The 15,317-nt window shown below is 44.3% G+C and overlaps 1 protein-coding gene across 4 annotated transcripts in view; it reads left to right on the forward strand.

Annotated features, from left to right (window-relative positions):
• The window catches only part of VPS16 (VPS16 core subunit of CORVET and HOPS complexes), a 959,900-nt gene extending 945,392 nt beyond the window's left edge, over positions 1-14,508 (forward strand). For all 4 annotated transcript variants that reach the window (XM_063934117.1, XM_063934116.1, XM_063934114.1 and 1 more), the window contains one exon: positions 12,912-14,508. In XM_063934117.1, coding sequence (XP_063790187.1) covers positions 12,912-13,056 — 145 coding nt within the window. In that variant the 3' untranslated portion in view covers positions 13,057-14,508. The remainder of the gene's footprint in view (positions 1-12,911) is intronic.
• Positions 14,509-15,317: the final 809 nt, after the last annotated feature.

Raw genomic sequence — 15,317 nt, forward strand, 5'->3', positions numbered from 1 at the left:
TTCTCAAAGGTGTTTGAACCCGACCAAGTAGCTGCTCGGCAAAGCCGTAATGCTGAGACCCCTCGTACAGCCGCCCAGGATGAGCCCACCTTTCTGGTAGAATGGGCCTTCACCGATTTCGGTAATGGCAATCCATCCGTATAATGTGCTTGCCGAATCGTATTACAGATCCAGCGTGCAATAGTCTGCTTGGAAGCAGGAGTCCCAATCTTGTTGGGATCATACAGGACAACAGAGCCTCCATTGTCCTAATCTGAGCCGTTCTGGCTACATAAAATTTCAAAGCTCTGACCACATCTAGAGACTTTGATTCCTCAAAGGTGTCGGTAGCCGCTGGCACCACATTAGATTGTTCATGTGAAACGATGACACTACATTAGGCAGAAATTGCTGACGAGTTCTCAACTCCGCTCTATCTTCATGGAAGATCAAATAGGGACTGTTGTGAGACAAAGCCGCCAATTCAGACACCCAACCTTGCAGAGGCCAAGGCCAACAGCATGATCACTTTCCAAGTGACGAATTTCAACTCTACCTTACATAAAGGTTCAAACAAATGAGATTGCAGGAACCACAACACCACGTCAAGATCCCATGGTGCCACCGGGGCACAAAGGGAGGTTGGATGTGCAGCACACCTTTCACGAAAGTCTGAACTTCTGGAAGGGAAGCCAATTCTTTTTGAAAGAAAATTGACAAGGCCGAAATATGTACTTTAATTGAGCCTAACTTTAGGCCTGCATCCACCCCTGCTTGCAGAAAATTGAGAAAACGGCCCAGCTGAAATTCTTCCGTAGGAGCCTCCTTGGATTCACACCAAGACACATATTTTCTCCAAATACGGTGATAATATTTTGCCATTACAGGTTGAGTCTCCCTTATCCAAAATGCTTGGGACCAGAGGTATTTTGGATATGGGATTTTTCCGTATTTTGGAATAATTGCCTACCATAATGAGATATCATGGTGATGGGACCTAAATCTAAGCACAGAATGCATTTATGTTTCATATACACCTTATACACACAGCCTGAAGGTAATTTTAGCCAATATTTTTTATAACTTTGTGCATTAAACAAAGTGTGTGTACATTCACACAATTCATTTATGTTTCATATACACCTTATACACACAGCCTGAAGGACATTTAATACAATATTTTTAATAACTGTGTGTATTAAACAACGTTTGTGTACATTGAGCCATCAAAAAACAAAGGTTTCACTATCTCACTCTCACTCAAAAAAGTCCGTATTTCGGAATATTCCGTATTTCGGAATATTTGGATATGGGATACTCAACCTGTACCTCTTTTCTAGCCTGAAGCAGTGTGGGAATTACTCCACCGGGAATACCCTTTCGGGCTAGGATCCTGCGCTCAACCTCCAAGCCGTCAAACGAAGCCGCGGTAAGTCTTGGTACACGCACGGCCCCTGCTGTAACAGATCCTATCGTAGAGGAAGAGACCAGGGATCTCCTATGAGCAATTCCTGAAGATCTGGATACCAAGCCCTCCTTGGCCAATCTGCAACAATGAGGATTGCCTGAACCCTTGTTCTTCTTATGATCTTTATCACTTTTGGAATGAGTGGAATCGGAGGGAACACATATACTGACTGAAACACCTACGGTGTCACTAGGGCGTCCACTGCTATTGCTTGAGGGTCCCTCGACCTGGAACAATATCTCGGAAGTTTCTTGTTGAGGCGAGACGCCATCATGTCTATTTGAGGAATTCCCCAACGACTTGTCACTTCTGCAAAGACCTCTTGATGAAGACCCCACTCTCTGGATGGAGATCGCTGACAGAGCGTTTACATGCCTTTCCGCCCAGCGGAAAACTTTTGTGGCTTCTGCCATTGCCGCTCTGCTCTTCGTTACGCCCTGGCGGTTTACGTACGCCACTGCTGTTATGTTGTCCGACTGAATTAAGACGGGCAGATCGCGAAGATGTTCCGTTTGCAGAAGGCCGTTGTAAATAGCCCTTAATTCCAGAATGTTTATGTGCAGACAAGCTTCCTGGCTTGACCATTTTCCCTGGAAATTTTTCCCCCAGAATGACTGCTCCCCAGCCTCGGAGACTTGCATCCATGGACACCAGGATCCAATCCTGGATCCCGAACCTTCATCCCTCTAGGAGGTGAGAACTGTGCAGCCACCACAGGAGAGAGATTCTGGTTCTGAAAGATAGGATTATTTTCCGGTGCATGTGCTGGTGAGACCTGGACCACATGTCCAACTGGTCCCGCTAAAACCACTCTGGCATTTAACCTGCTCACTGAATGGCCTCGTAGACCGCAACCATCTTTTTCATAAACGGAACGTATTGATGGATTGACACTGTTGCGGATCTGACCTGACTCTGGATCCTCAGAGCTTTTTTCACTGGAAGAAACAAACTCTCAACAGTTCTGTATCAAACATTTTTCCCAACGCCGACAACCGCATCGTTGGGATCAACAGTGATTCTGGCAAGTTCAGGAGCCAACCACTTTGTTGAAGAACTGTCAGGGAGAAAGCAACGTTTTGCACCACTTGTTTCTTGACCTCGCCGTACTCAGGAGAGCATCCCAGTACAGAATAATAATGACTTTTACTATCGAAGGAAAACCATCATACCGCCATCACTCCGGTGAATTGGTAATGACAATCCTGAATAGCAAACCCAGGTAAGCCTAATGCGGAAGAAACCGTACTTAGACCCTCTATCTTCCGGCCTCAGAAGCACGAATAAGCTTGAATAACAGCTTTTTTTTTTGTGTGACTGGGACAGCAGGACAATGACCTGATCCTGACACAACTCCTGTATGGCGTCGCATACCACCTCCCCGTCCAGAGGAGAATCGGTAAGGTCTATTTGAAAAATCAGTGAGGGGAATCATCTGGAAACTCCAGTATGTCCTCCTTGGGACTCTATTCTTAAACTCACTGGTCCATGTCCGTTCCAGGACTGGCTGAAGAGTATTAGACGTGGTCCCACCGCTGTGGGCTCCCGCAAGATAGACCCAGCGTCATGCGGTGGATGTGGCAGAAACAGAGGATGATTTCTGCCTCTGCGAACTTGAAAAGGCTGCTGACCTCTTACCTTTTCACCTTCCTCTACCTGCAAAGAAAGGGAAAAACCGTATCTATTCGGTCGAAATGACTGCATCCTACAAAAATGCATCAGCAACCGTTGTGAGGGAACATAGGTCAAGAAGGTTGACTTACCAGTGGTATCTGCCAAGATCAACTTAACAAAGCCATCCCCAAACCAGGTTTCACCTTCATAGGGAAGAGACTCCAATTCTTCTCGGAGTCAGCCTCAGCATTCCATTGGTGAATCCACAACGCCCTCCTAGTCGAGACCGCCATGGAATTGGCCCGCGAACCCAAGAGTCCTATATCCCTTGTAGTCGCACGGCAGTATGCTGCAATGAAATAGACATGACCCAACATAAGGAGTACCCTGCATACAACTACTCCCCCATGCGCTTGTAATGCAAGTATAATCAACGTACATGCGGACACATAATTAGAGTATCACATATCTTCCTGCATACGATCCTTTGTGACAGGGCCCCGTGCAGAACAGGGGGCGACTCTCACTTTATTCTATCCACGGCGGGAAAAGAATAAACACTTGGGGGTATATTTACTAATATTCGTGTTTTAGCCGTTTTTAAGGGTGTTTGAACTCGAATGGTATCGGGTGCATTTTACTGCAAGTTTTTGAATCCTGATACGGTCATTTACTAATCTGCGGAGTTTGCAAGATTCGTCTTTTCCGATGTCGATGAGATTCGTAATGTCAGGCAGTGTTTTACGGGAGTGATGAGTAAAACACTGCCTGACAAAACACAAGGAATCCCGGCCGGATCTGTGAGATCCGTGCAGGGCTTCATTGTGCACCTTTAAAATAAATAAGGTGTTAAAATGTAAAAAAAATGCGTGTGGTCCCCCCTCTTAAGCACAACCAGCCTCGGGCTCTTTGAGCCGGTCCTGGTTGCAGAAATATGGGGGGAAAATTGACCGGGGTTCCCCCATATTTTAACCAGCACCGTGCTCTGCGCCTGGTCCTGGTGCCAAAAATACGGGGGACAAAAAGCGTAGGGGTCCCCCGTATTTTTAACACCAGCACCAGGCTCTACTAGTCAGAGAGATAATGCCACAGCCGGGGGACACTTTTATATAGGTCCCTGCGGCCCTGGCATTAAATCACGAACTAGTCACCCCTGGCCGGGGTACCCTGGAGGAGTGGGGACCCCTTAAATCAAGGGGTCCCCCCCCTCCAGCCACCCAAGGGTCAGGGGTGAAGCCCGAGGCTGTCCCCCCCATCCAAGGGCGGCGGATGGGGGGCTGATAGCCAAATGTAAAAAAAAGAATATTGTTTTTTGTAGCAGTACTACAAGTCCCAGCAAGCCTCCCCCGCAAGCTGGTACTTGGAGAACCATAAGTACCAGCATGCTGGGGGAAAACGGGCCCGCTGGTACCTGTAGTACTCTTACAAAAAAAATTCCCAAATAAAAACACAACACACACACCGTGACAGTAAAACTTTATTACATACATGCACACCTACATTCACACATACTTACCTATGTTCACACGAGGGTCGGTCCACTTCTCCAAGTAGAATCCATGGGGTACCTGTGAATAAAATTATACTCACAAAAATCCAGTGTAGATCGGTCCTCTTCTGAGCTTGTAATCCACGTACTTGGCAAAAAACAAACCGAAAAAACCCGTACCACGCACGCTAATGGTGTCCAGTAGCCAAAGAAGCATAGCCTTGAAACTCACATAAGTAGGTCTGCGTCTCTCCCCTAAGTCCCACGAAGCAGGGAGACTGTTGCCAGTAGTTCTCCCTGAAAATAATAAACCTAACATAGTCTTATCAGAGAAACTCAGTAGAGCTCCCCTGTGTGTGACCAGTCTCACTGGGCATAGAATCTAAACTGGAGTCTGGAGGAGGGGCATAGAGGGAGGAGCCAGTTCACACCCATTCAAAGTCTTAAAGTGCCCATGTCTCCTGCGGATCCCGTCTATACCCCATGGTTCTTGAAGCATCCCCAGCATCCTCTAGAACGTATGCGAAAACACGGACGATAAGATCGCTTAGATAATGAAGGAAGGTCTGGATCAGATTGCAGTACTGGCCAGATTCTCTTAGCTGTCGTCAGTTTCTGGCTAGATGTAGTGTATTTGCTAACACAAATAATCGACTAATCACTCTGATTTTTATTCTTATTTTTTAAGTGATTCACCCCTAGGGATATCTGAGGCTCAGCTATTGCCCTGGTCCTTGCCTGTTGTAGTAATGCATTTGGGTAACCCCTTTCAAAAAACAATTTGGCAGTCATCAAATCAAGCTGTGTTTTCTCATCATTACACATACGGTGTGCACGTAGGAATTGGGAAAAGGTTAAACCTTTTTGAAGAGGATGATGGCTAGAACCTAGTAATAAGCTATTACAATCAGTGGGTTTTCTGAAAACAGATGTCATAAATGTATTCCCTCTCCTAGTGATGTTCACATCCAGAAAATGCATGTCACTAGCTTGTATATCATATGTAAATTTAATGTAATTATCCAAGATGTTGACATTACCTATCATAGATATAAAGTCCTCCTTAGTACCAGTCCATAAAAGGAGTACATCATCTATGTACTGAGTGTAAAAGAGTATCTGAACCCTAAGTTCCTCTGATAGAAGAACATACTTTTCTCCACCCAAAACATGAATGAGTTTGCGTACGCCAAAGCTGCACACGAACCCATTGTACAACCAAGGGTCTGTGCAAAAAAACTCACTATTAAAGATGAAATAATTCCTACACAAAATCAGATTCAACAGGGACAGAAAGAATTAGATTTCTGGAAACTTGTACTGTGGATTATTCGTGATAAAGCATCTTACTGCATCCAACCCATTGGAGTGCAGGATATTAGTATACAGGCTAACTACGTTAGCTGTGCAAAGCCAGCACTGGCCGGGAATATCACCAAAATCACATACATTTTCTAAAAAAGTAGATATATCCTTGGGGTACGTCTTTTCGGACTGACTAACAGATTGTAATAATAATCAATGTATTTAGACACTGCTGAAAACAAAGAGTCACTAGCAGATATGATTGGGCGCCCTAGTTGCCTCAATCGATCTTTATGAAGCTTTGGGAGCGTGTAAAAAACCAGCACACGTGGTGTCTCATTGAGAAGTTCCTTCATAGTATACTGTATTTAGAAATTATACCATTCACCACTGCTTCATTAAGAACAGAGGTCAACTCACTAAGGAATGCCTTAGTGGAATCATGATCTAAACGCATATATACCGTAGCATCATTCAACTGTCGATAAGCCTCTCTTTTATATTCATCTATAGCTTGTATCACTATGCCACCCCCCTTATCGGAAGGGCGCACAGTGATATCAGTGTACACAGACAGATTTTTCAAAGTAACACGTTCAGCCATTGTAATATTCGGTATACTCTTAACAGGAATAGTATCACATTCATCAATACAGACAGAAACAGTCCTGGTAAAGGATTTAATAGCCAAATTGCTCGAGTAGGGATCATAACTCGATTTTACCTTTATCGGACGGTCCGGAACTGTAGCTGTCGCAGAGTCCTTTTTTTTCTAAGTATTCTTTCAAGCGCAGCTGTCTATTATAGCGGCACAAATCAATCCTACTGTCAAGGCTATTGTGACGACAGGTAGGTACAAAATTCAGTCCATTACGCAGGATACTAATCTCTGCATCAGTCAGTCCTCGATGGCAGGTTAGAAATAATTTATTTGGTTTTATATTCTTGTATATTCTTGTGTCCTTTGACACTGGCCACCGTGGCGGGTTCTTGATCAAATTGTTGTTCTCTTTGCATCCGAGTCCTGACGCCTAAAGGGAGATGACTCGAGCATGATTGTGCTCCTGTCGCGGCATTATCTCTTGGGCGAGAGAGCTGGTTGGCACCTGTAACACTAGATGGCCAAAGCTAGATGCTGATGCCACAAAAGTATCAAACTTGTAAAAGCACACAAACATGTGTACTGATGACCAAGTAGCTGCACGGCGAAGTTGAGTCGTGGAAGCTCCATGACCTGCTGGCCATGATGTTCCCACAGAACGCGTGGAATGCGCTGAAATAGATGTAGGCGATTGTAGACTAGCAAGAAAGTAAGCTTGATGAATGGTCAGCTTAATCCACCTAGCCAAGGTATGTTTGGAAGCTGGCCAACCTACCATGACTGCATCATAGAGAACAAACAATGTATCTGTTTTACATACTAATGGTGTTCGGGCTACATAAATCCAAAGCACACAAACCACATCCAAAATAGCTGGAGTTCCTGAACCTTCTGAAAAAACAGGAACTACGATTGGTTGATTCATGTGAAAAGAAGATACTACCTCAGGTAGAAAAGCGGGATTCGTCCGAAGTTCCGCTCTGTCATCAAAACTAGATACGGTGCTTTGCATGACAACGCACCCAATTCAGAAACGCGCCTTGTTGAAGCTGAGGCTAGGAGTAAAACTGTTTTCCAAGTAAGAAACTTAAAATCCACTTGTAAGGATTCAAAAATTGAAGACTGCAAAAAATCCAAAAATAGATTTAAGTCCCATGGAGCTATAGGTGGGATAAACGGAGGTTGAACTCTAAGGACACCTTGCAGGAAAATTTGAACTGTTGGAGAGTCAAACACTGCTGAAAGAAAATTGACAAAGCAGAGACCTGCACCTTTAGTGTCGCTAAACGTAGTCCTCCATCTAACCCCATCTGTAAAAATAGTAAAAGACAGGATAACTTGAAAGATGTCGGATACTTCCGAGATTCACACCAACTAATATAAGCTCGCCACATCCTGTGATAATGAGCTGCTGTAACTGGCTTCCTAGCATGTAACATACTCCGGAATGCCCTCTCGTCTTAAGAGAGCATTTTCAACAGCCACCCCATCAAACGCAGCCGCGCTAAATCGGGGTAAAGAAACTGACCCTGTTTCAGAAGGTCTGAACGTAGCGGAAGTGGCCACGGATCGTCTGCGAGTAGACCATGGAGATCTGAGAGCCAAGCTCTCTGAGGCCAATGAGGCGCCACTAGTATGACAGTCGTGGACTCTCTTTTGATCCGCTTTCGCAACCAAGGAAGCAGCGGAAATGGATACACAAGGCTGTACGGCCACGCTATTGTGAGAGCATCCACTGCCTTTGGATCTCTTGTTCTGGACACATCCTTGGGTGTCTAATGATTTTGGCGAGATGCCATTAGATCCACCGCTGGACTAACATCTGGAACACTTCTGGATGTAAAGCCCATTCTCCTAGATGAAAATCATGATGACTGAGATAATCTGCTTCCGAGTTGTCCACTCCTGGAATGAACACTGCCGATAATATCACTTGGTGATGCTCGGCCCAATTCAGGATTTGAGCAACTTCTCACATGACCATGCGACTTTGAGTCCCTCTTTGTTGATGTATGCGACTGCCGTTGCGTTGTCTGACTGAATCTGAACAGTCTGAAACTGGAGTATGTGAACTGCCTATTGCAGAGCATTGAAAATTGCCCTGAGTTCCAGGACATTTATTGACCGTAATCATTCTCCGTCTGACCATAGACCCTGAAGCTGACAATGTAGGACCACTGCTCTCCAACCTCTGAGACTTGCATCCATCGTCAGAATTGTCCAATTTCAGACTCCAAACCTTTTTCCCACCGTTTTTTTTTTAAGCCACCAGAGCAGTGACACTCTTGTCCTTGGAGACAAACACACCATTTGATGAATCTGTAGATGAGACCATGACCACTGTGTGAGAAGATCTAGCTGAAAAGGACATCTTCTGAACTGCAGTGCTTTGAAAGATGCCACCATCTTTCCTAACAGTCGAATGCACAAGTGCACCGAGACTGTCCGTGGTTTGAGCACTAACTGTACCAGATGACGAATACTTTGTTCTTTCACCTCTAGAAGGTAAATTCGTTGAGCTACCATATCCAGAATCATACCGAGAAATTGAATTTGTTGAGACGGGACAAGGCTTGATTTTTTTGAAGTTGACATTCCAACCGTGCTGAACTAGGACATTGTACGTTAGTAAGGCATGTTGAAGGAGTATTTGTTAAAACGAAGCCTTGATGAGTAGGTTGTCTAAGTACGGAACTATTCTCACTCCCTGGGTTCTGAGATGAGCAATCATCACAGACATCACTTTTGTGAATGCCCGAGGTGCTGATGAGAGGCCAAATGGTAGGTTTTGAAATTGATAATGATTTTGTTGTACTGTAAACCGTAAGTACGCCTGATGCGGTGGCCAAATGGGAATGTGTAAGTATGCATCCCTGAGATCTAGCAAAATCATGAATTCCTGTGGGTCTAACCCTGCAATCACTGACCGCATCGATTCCATCTTGAATGTATAGTAAGTGACGTACTGATTGAGCCCCTTTAGGTTCAGTATCGGTTTGACTGAGCCGTACGGCTTCGGTACTACAAAAAGATTGGAATAAAACCCTTGACCTTGTTGGTGTACTGGTACCTGAATCAAAACTGCTGAATCTATGAGAGACTGAATAGCGGCCTGCAGAACTGCCTTCTTGTCTCCTGACACAGGCAGACCTGTCTTAAAAAACCGCATCGGTGGTAGACAATCGAACTCTATTTTGTAACCTTTGCACACTAAATTGCAGATCCACCCATCTGTGGATTTCTATTACCACGCCAAGTGAAATATGTGAAGGCGTGATCCCACAACTGAAGATCCGAGATGGGCTGGAAGCCCATCATGCCACTGGTTTGTCAGCTGGCTTTGTTTCTTGACAACGGTTAGAGGTTTGTTGAAAACCACATCCTCTACCACGTCTACACGTGGTTCCTCGAGCACGGCCTCGAAAGGACTGAGGTCTAAAAGATCTGAATGCTGCTGGTCTAGCATACTACCTTTTAGGAACTGGTTTGGGCAACGGTAGGAACACAGGTTTTCACCATGTAGCCTGAGAAATCCATTTTACCAAATAACATATTGCTAGTATAAGGCAACTCCTCTATTCCTTGTTTCGACTCAGCCTTGGCCTGCCAAGACCGCAACCAAAGCGCCCGTCGAGCCGCAATTATAGAAGCTGAAATCCGAGAACTAACTTGTCCGACATCCATAGATGCCATACCCAAATACTCAGCCGATTCACAAATGTGATCGGTTAGAAGTATAAGCTGGTCTGAGGAAAGACCCTGTTGTAGGCCTAACCTGAGCTGCATTACAGGGAAGTATACGCACTAAATAAACTACAGCTCCCAGCAGCCCTTAGCGCCTAAGCATTCCGGTATTAAGGGCTGCTGGGAGCTGTAGTTTATTGAGTGCGTCTTCTTCCCTGTAATGCGGCTTGTTGGGACACCGGCGCTAACAGTAGTGACTGGCTGCTTGGCTGCTGTGTGAGTCTCCAGGAGAGCCACTGCCAAAGGGAGAACAGCAGCTTAGCTGCTTTCAGGAGGAGAAGCATTACCTGCCCCTCCCCCACTCACAGTACCTCCGGTCCCCATCTACGGCACCCCCGCACCCCTCCCCTCCACCAACTGTTTTGGCTCCAGAACCCCTCGCACCCCCGCACTCACCCCTCCCCCACCTGTGGCACCCCTGCACCCGCCCCTCATCCACCCATGGCACTCCCACACACTCCCTCCACCACCCGCAGTGGCTCCACTCTCCTCCATCCGTGGCACCCGCCCCTCCCCCACCTGCGGCACCACCGCACCAGCCCCTCCACCACCTGCTTCTCTCCAAGCACCGACCTACTCCTACAGCCAAGGCTGAAATCAGCTTATGCTGATGAAGGTCTATGGCAGGGCTTCTCTCTAAGCGCCAACAAGCCTTTGCTGCTTGTAGCAGCCCACACATTCCCAGACCCAAGCTTCTTAGTAAGCTGGGAAGGGGCTGTGGTTAAAAAATAAAAAGTTGTAAAAATAAAGTCTGGAGCAATCCAGAACATGCCTTCCCTGTGGAGGCACAAAAAACACTGAGGCATCTTGAGAGTATGGAGCGGGGAGGAGGGTTACTAACGCCCCATCCATATCCCAAGAGTACTCCAGTGACCCCTAGTGGATGAAAAAGAAAGACAGGCAGTAGAGAGAGAGAGACCGGAAAGACAGAGAGGTAGAGTATAATACAAAATGCATCAGTTAAAATCGAAATCTGCAAATTTGGGCATGTGTGCAGTACTATATGTATAAGTGCAGCATGTATGTGTGGAGTATGAACAGTATGTGTACATTGGGCATCTGTACAGAATGTATAAGTACAATGGGCATGTGTGTAATATTTATGTAGGCAGTGATCATTTGTGCAATATGTAAGTGTAGAGATTGTGCACACTCTGGCAGTGAGGGGTTACAACTACCCCAGAGAGCACTTGCTGCTGTCTGGGTGTCACAGGGGAAGATATATACTGTAGCAGTGATGCAGTCCAGATGGCTCTACAGGCTCCTGTAGACATGGTCTGAACAGGGGTTATCGGCAAAGGGCCACAGCCTCACAATATGCAGCTGTCGTATGGGGTCAGAGTGCACAGCACAGAATCACAGTAACAAGCTGAACACAGTCACACTACATTCCTGTCAGCAAAACCACAGTGAGTAACAGATTTATAGCCTTGTAAGTAACACATTTGGGGGTATTCAATTGTTTGAAAAGTCAGTTGGGTGTCTGTTTTTTCCCCCTATTAAAACAGTTGAATATCCCTCATTGTTTTCATATTGATACAGCCTCAGAGCATATCAACTCAGCAATGTGTGCTGCTCCAGTCCCACGATAATGCCCCCACGAACTCTTCAACTCTGGGACTCACCTCACCAGCATTATTTTAATAACCCAGCCCCCGTAATGACCTGCATAACGGCCGACCTATCATGTGATCGCTGGGCCGGCCATACAGACAGCATGATGCACCAATATATCTGCAGATTTATTGGGCATCAGCTGTGCAGCATGGCCGACAACAAATGTCTGTGAAAGATCCGTAAACAGCATATTGTCCGTTCCATTGAACGAATAATATATTGTCCAGCGTGTGCCCAGCTTCACTCTGATTCAACCCCATTGCATGTATGTGTGTATATATGTGTATATATATATATATATATATATAAAAATAATATGTGTGTGTTTAATATCCATTGGCTATGACATTAGATCCATTTAATTGTGTTTCGAAATACTTACATTTCAAATGCCTGTAAGCAGTAAGGAAAGGTTTTAGCTTGCGAACAGAAAAGAAGCAAGATTTCAAGTGAGATTTCCCTTTTCTTATATACTATAGTGTGTTAGCCTTTGTGGTATCCCAAGTGTCTCAAAGTACAGGTACTGTAAGATGGCTATCACTGCATAGATTATTATTAAAATGGTTGTTAATATTGTAAGGGCTATTAGGTTGGGAATGAAAAAGTCCTGGCATACTGTAACAGCAACAAGAAGGTTAAAAAAACAAAATAAGGGATTATATATGTATGTATATATATATATATATATATATATACACACACCGTATATATATAATAATTACAGTATATAGTAATAATAATATAAAACTGTGTGCTTGATAGAGCGTAATTGGTTAATTGGTATTGGCTATCAAGATGTATTCAGAAGGAGCATGAAAATGAGAGATTTCAGATTACATAGAGTACATTATGAAAATGAAGGTTATTTGCAAATTACAACTTGGCTAATTATCAATTGCAGCACCTACTGAATTTTTGCTAGATTATTTCCTCCATACTTTTATATTGTACTGTGAAAACATAGACTGGCCTGTATACAGCATAATCATGTGCATCATTGTTAAATTGATTACTATTCTCATAGGAGTTTATACAACATAATGAACTCATTTCTTTTGTAACCGCTTTTTTTTTTGTTGCTTTTTTTTTTATAGTGATTTAGACCAAGCTGCTGAAGCTGCCATTGAGCATAAAAATGAAAATGAAATGAACACAGTCCTGTCAAAATGTACTTCAGTCACTGATGCCTTTGTAGCTGAGAAGATTGAACGGGCTAAAGCACAACTACTTAAAAAATAATGTTTTCTATGGGGGCAATTTAGTTTTTTGTTAAAGCGCAGTAATTAATGGGCACCCATTGTTCCAATTTAATTGTTTTGGGCATCCCTTAATTATCACGCACAATTAGTGTTTAGCCACGTAAAATGGCTAAACATGCTAAACTAACGGGCACGATGGGGAAAAGTGCTGTTTGGACGCCCAAACAGCCGACTTCTCGCCCATTTCAGCTCGCCACCTCCAGAGCTGAGATGTGACTGCTGTGGCTAATGTGCGTCTGATCGGAGCAACAATTGATTAGCTTGGATAAATGCCCATTACTTTAGACAATATAGCAAACAATTGAATTGTCCCCTTTGTGTTATTTTCTGCTATTATATTACAGTGTTTGATAATTAAGTGCATGATAACTAGTTATACATGTTAAGAATTGCCATATTTTCTTCCAAGGTCTTTTTGTCCTCATACAAATATTGTGTCCATAAGGTGTTTTTATTAAAAACAATATAACACCACATTCGATGTACATCACTACAAAATGTATCTTAAAAGTTGATGCAGCTAAAAGTTAAGTGCAACCTAACAAGTTATTAAGGTGTCTGTTTATAGAGCCACCAGGATTTGTATAGAGAAGCACAATGGAGGCATTACTGACCCACTGCTTGCATACAACGACACATTAATCGGACACACATTGGGTGAACATTGACCTTCTGAGTAACCCTGTGCCTGGGTAGAGTAGGCAATGGAACTTAGACACCTGAGCCATGTTGACTGTGTACAGAATCACAGTTGCAGGCATTTATATGCACCCGAAACACAACACATCTACGTTTTAATAGCCAGCCCGTAACCGCCCACAAACTGTGCCTTGAATAAATTGGTAATTGTTTTTATTTTGTAAGCTGAGCCCACTGTACCACTTGTGGCTTTATTGTTATTTGCTATTGATAACCATGGTGCTTTACACTGTAATGTTATGGTACATTCATTGATTGACACAGAACAAAGTCAATGACACCAGTGTGTAAATAGACACATACAGAAAAACAAGTATGTAACTTGTAGTACACCATCTCCTGTATTCTATTAGGCCCTACAATTATGTTGTTTGACCTTACAGGTCAGGATATGTGCATTGTTAGTGTACCTGACATGGGGAAGATAAGTACACTTACCCCAATGCCCTCCTAACTCTCCCCCTCTCCCACGCGTGACTTCCTGCCTGCCGGCCCAGTACATGCTCCTTCGGGATCCCGGCAGTCAAGATTTCGGTACCGGGATGGTGCTACTTGTCTGGATGCCGGCGATGGCATTTTGATCAATGTTGGGATTCTGGTGTTGGTATTTAGGCTGGTGTTGGTATTTAGGCTACAGAGATTTTCCACAGACTGGAAAAAGCAGTAGTAATGCTGGCACCATGTTTCTACGAGTACATTATTTCCTAAAATGGGCATAACACGCCTGCATTTTTACCACCACTCTTTGTTACCTCCCCCAAACGGTCACTTCCTGTCCATCACTCTGTGTTAAAAATCACAGTTCGAGACATTTTCCACAGGGCTTTTTTAATGATACGACAGGCGTCAAGGCCAAAGGGGTTGCCATACTGTTTGCCTAACACATTAGATTAACTGATGTCTCAGAGACCCAAATTGGAGATGGGAGAGGGGTTATGGTTAAGTGCACTATTGCCCAACAAAAATTTACTTTTATCAATTTATACCTCCCTAACCAAGGCCAATCTCACTATCTTAAAAAATCACTTGAATCAATTGAGCAAAGTATAGAGGGGGTTCTTGTTCTTGGAGGTGACTTTAATTGGGCTCTGGAACCTCTATTGCACTCCACTACCCATTCTCCAAGAAACTTCTTGAAGGAGTCCAGAAGGTTCAAATTGATTTGACAAGATTTTCAATTAATTTACACCTGGCGCTTGCTTCACCCAGTGGACGGGGACTATACCTTTTTCTCTTACGTCCTAGAGGATACTGGGGTCCACATTAGTATCATGGGGTATAGACGGGTCCACTAGGAGCCATGGGCACTTTAAGAAATCAATAGTGTGGGCTGGCTCTTCCCTCCATGCTCCTCCTACCAGACTCAGTTTAGAAAATGTGCCTGGAGGAGCCGGTCACGCTTTGGAGAGCTCCTGCAGAGTTTTCTACTTTTATTTTCAATGTTTGTTATTTTCAGTCATGGCTGTTTAGGCAACAGCCTGACTGCTTTGTGGGACTTAGGGAGGAGAACGGCCCAACTTCCTGAGAGTTAATGGTCCCGTT

The sequence above is a fragment of the Pseudophryne corroboree genome, chromosome 7 (assembly GCF_028390025.1).
Source record: "Pseudophryne corroboree isolate aPseCor3 chromosome 7, aPseCor3.hap2, whole genome shotgun sequence".
In the NCBI taxonomy this organism is placed as follows: domain Eukaryota; kingdom Metazoa; phylum Chordata; class Amphibia; order Anura; family Myobatrachidae; genus Pseudophryne; species Pseudophryne corroboree.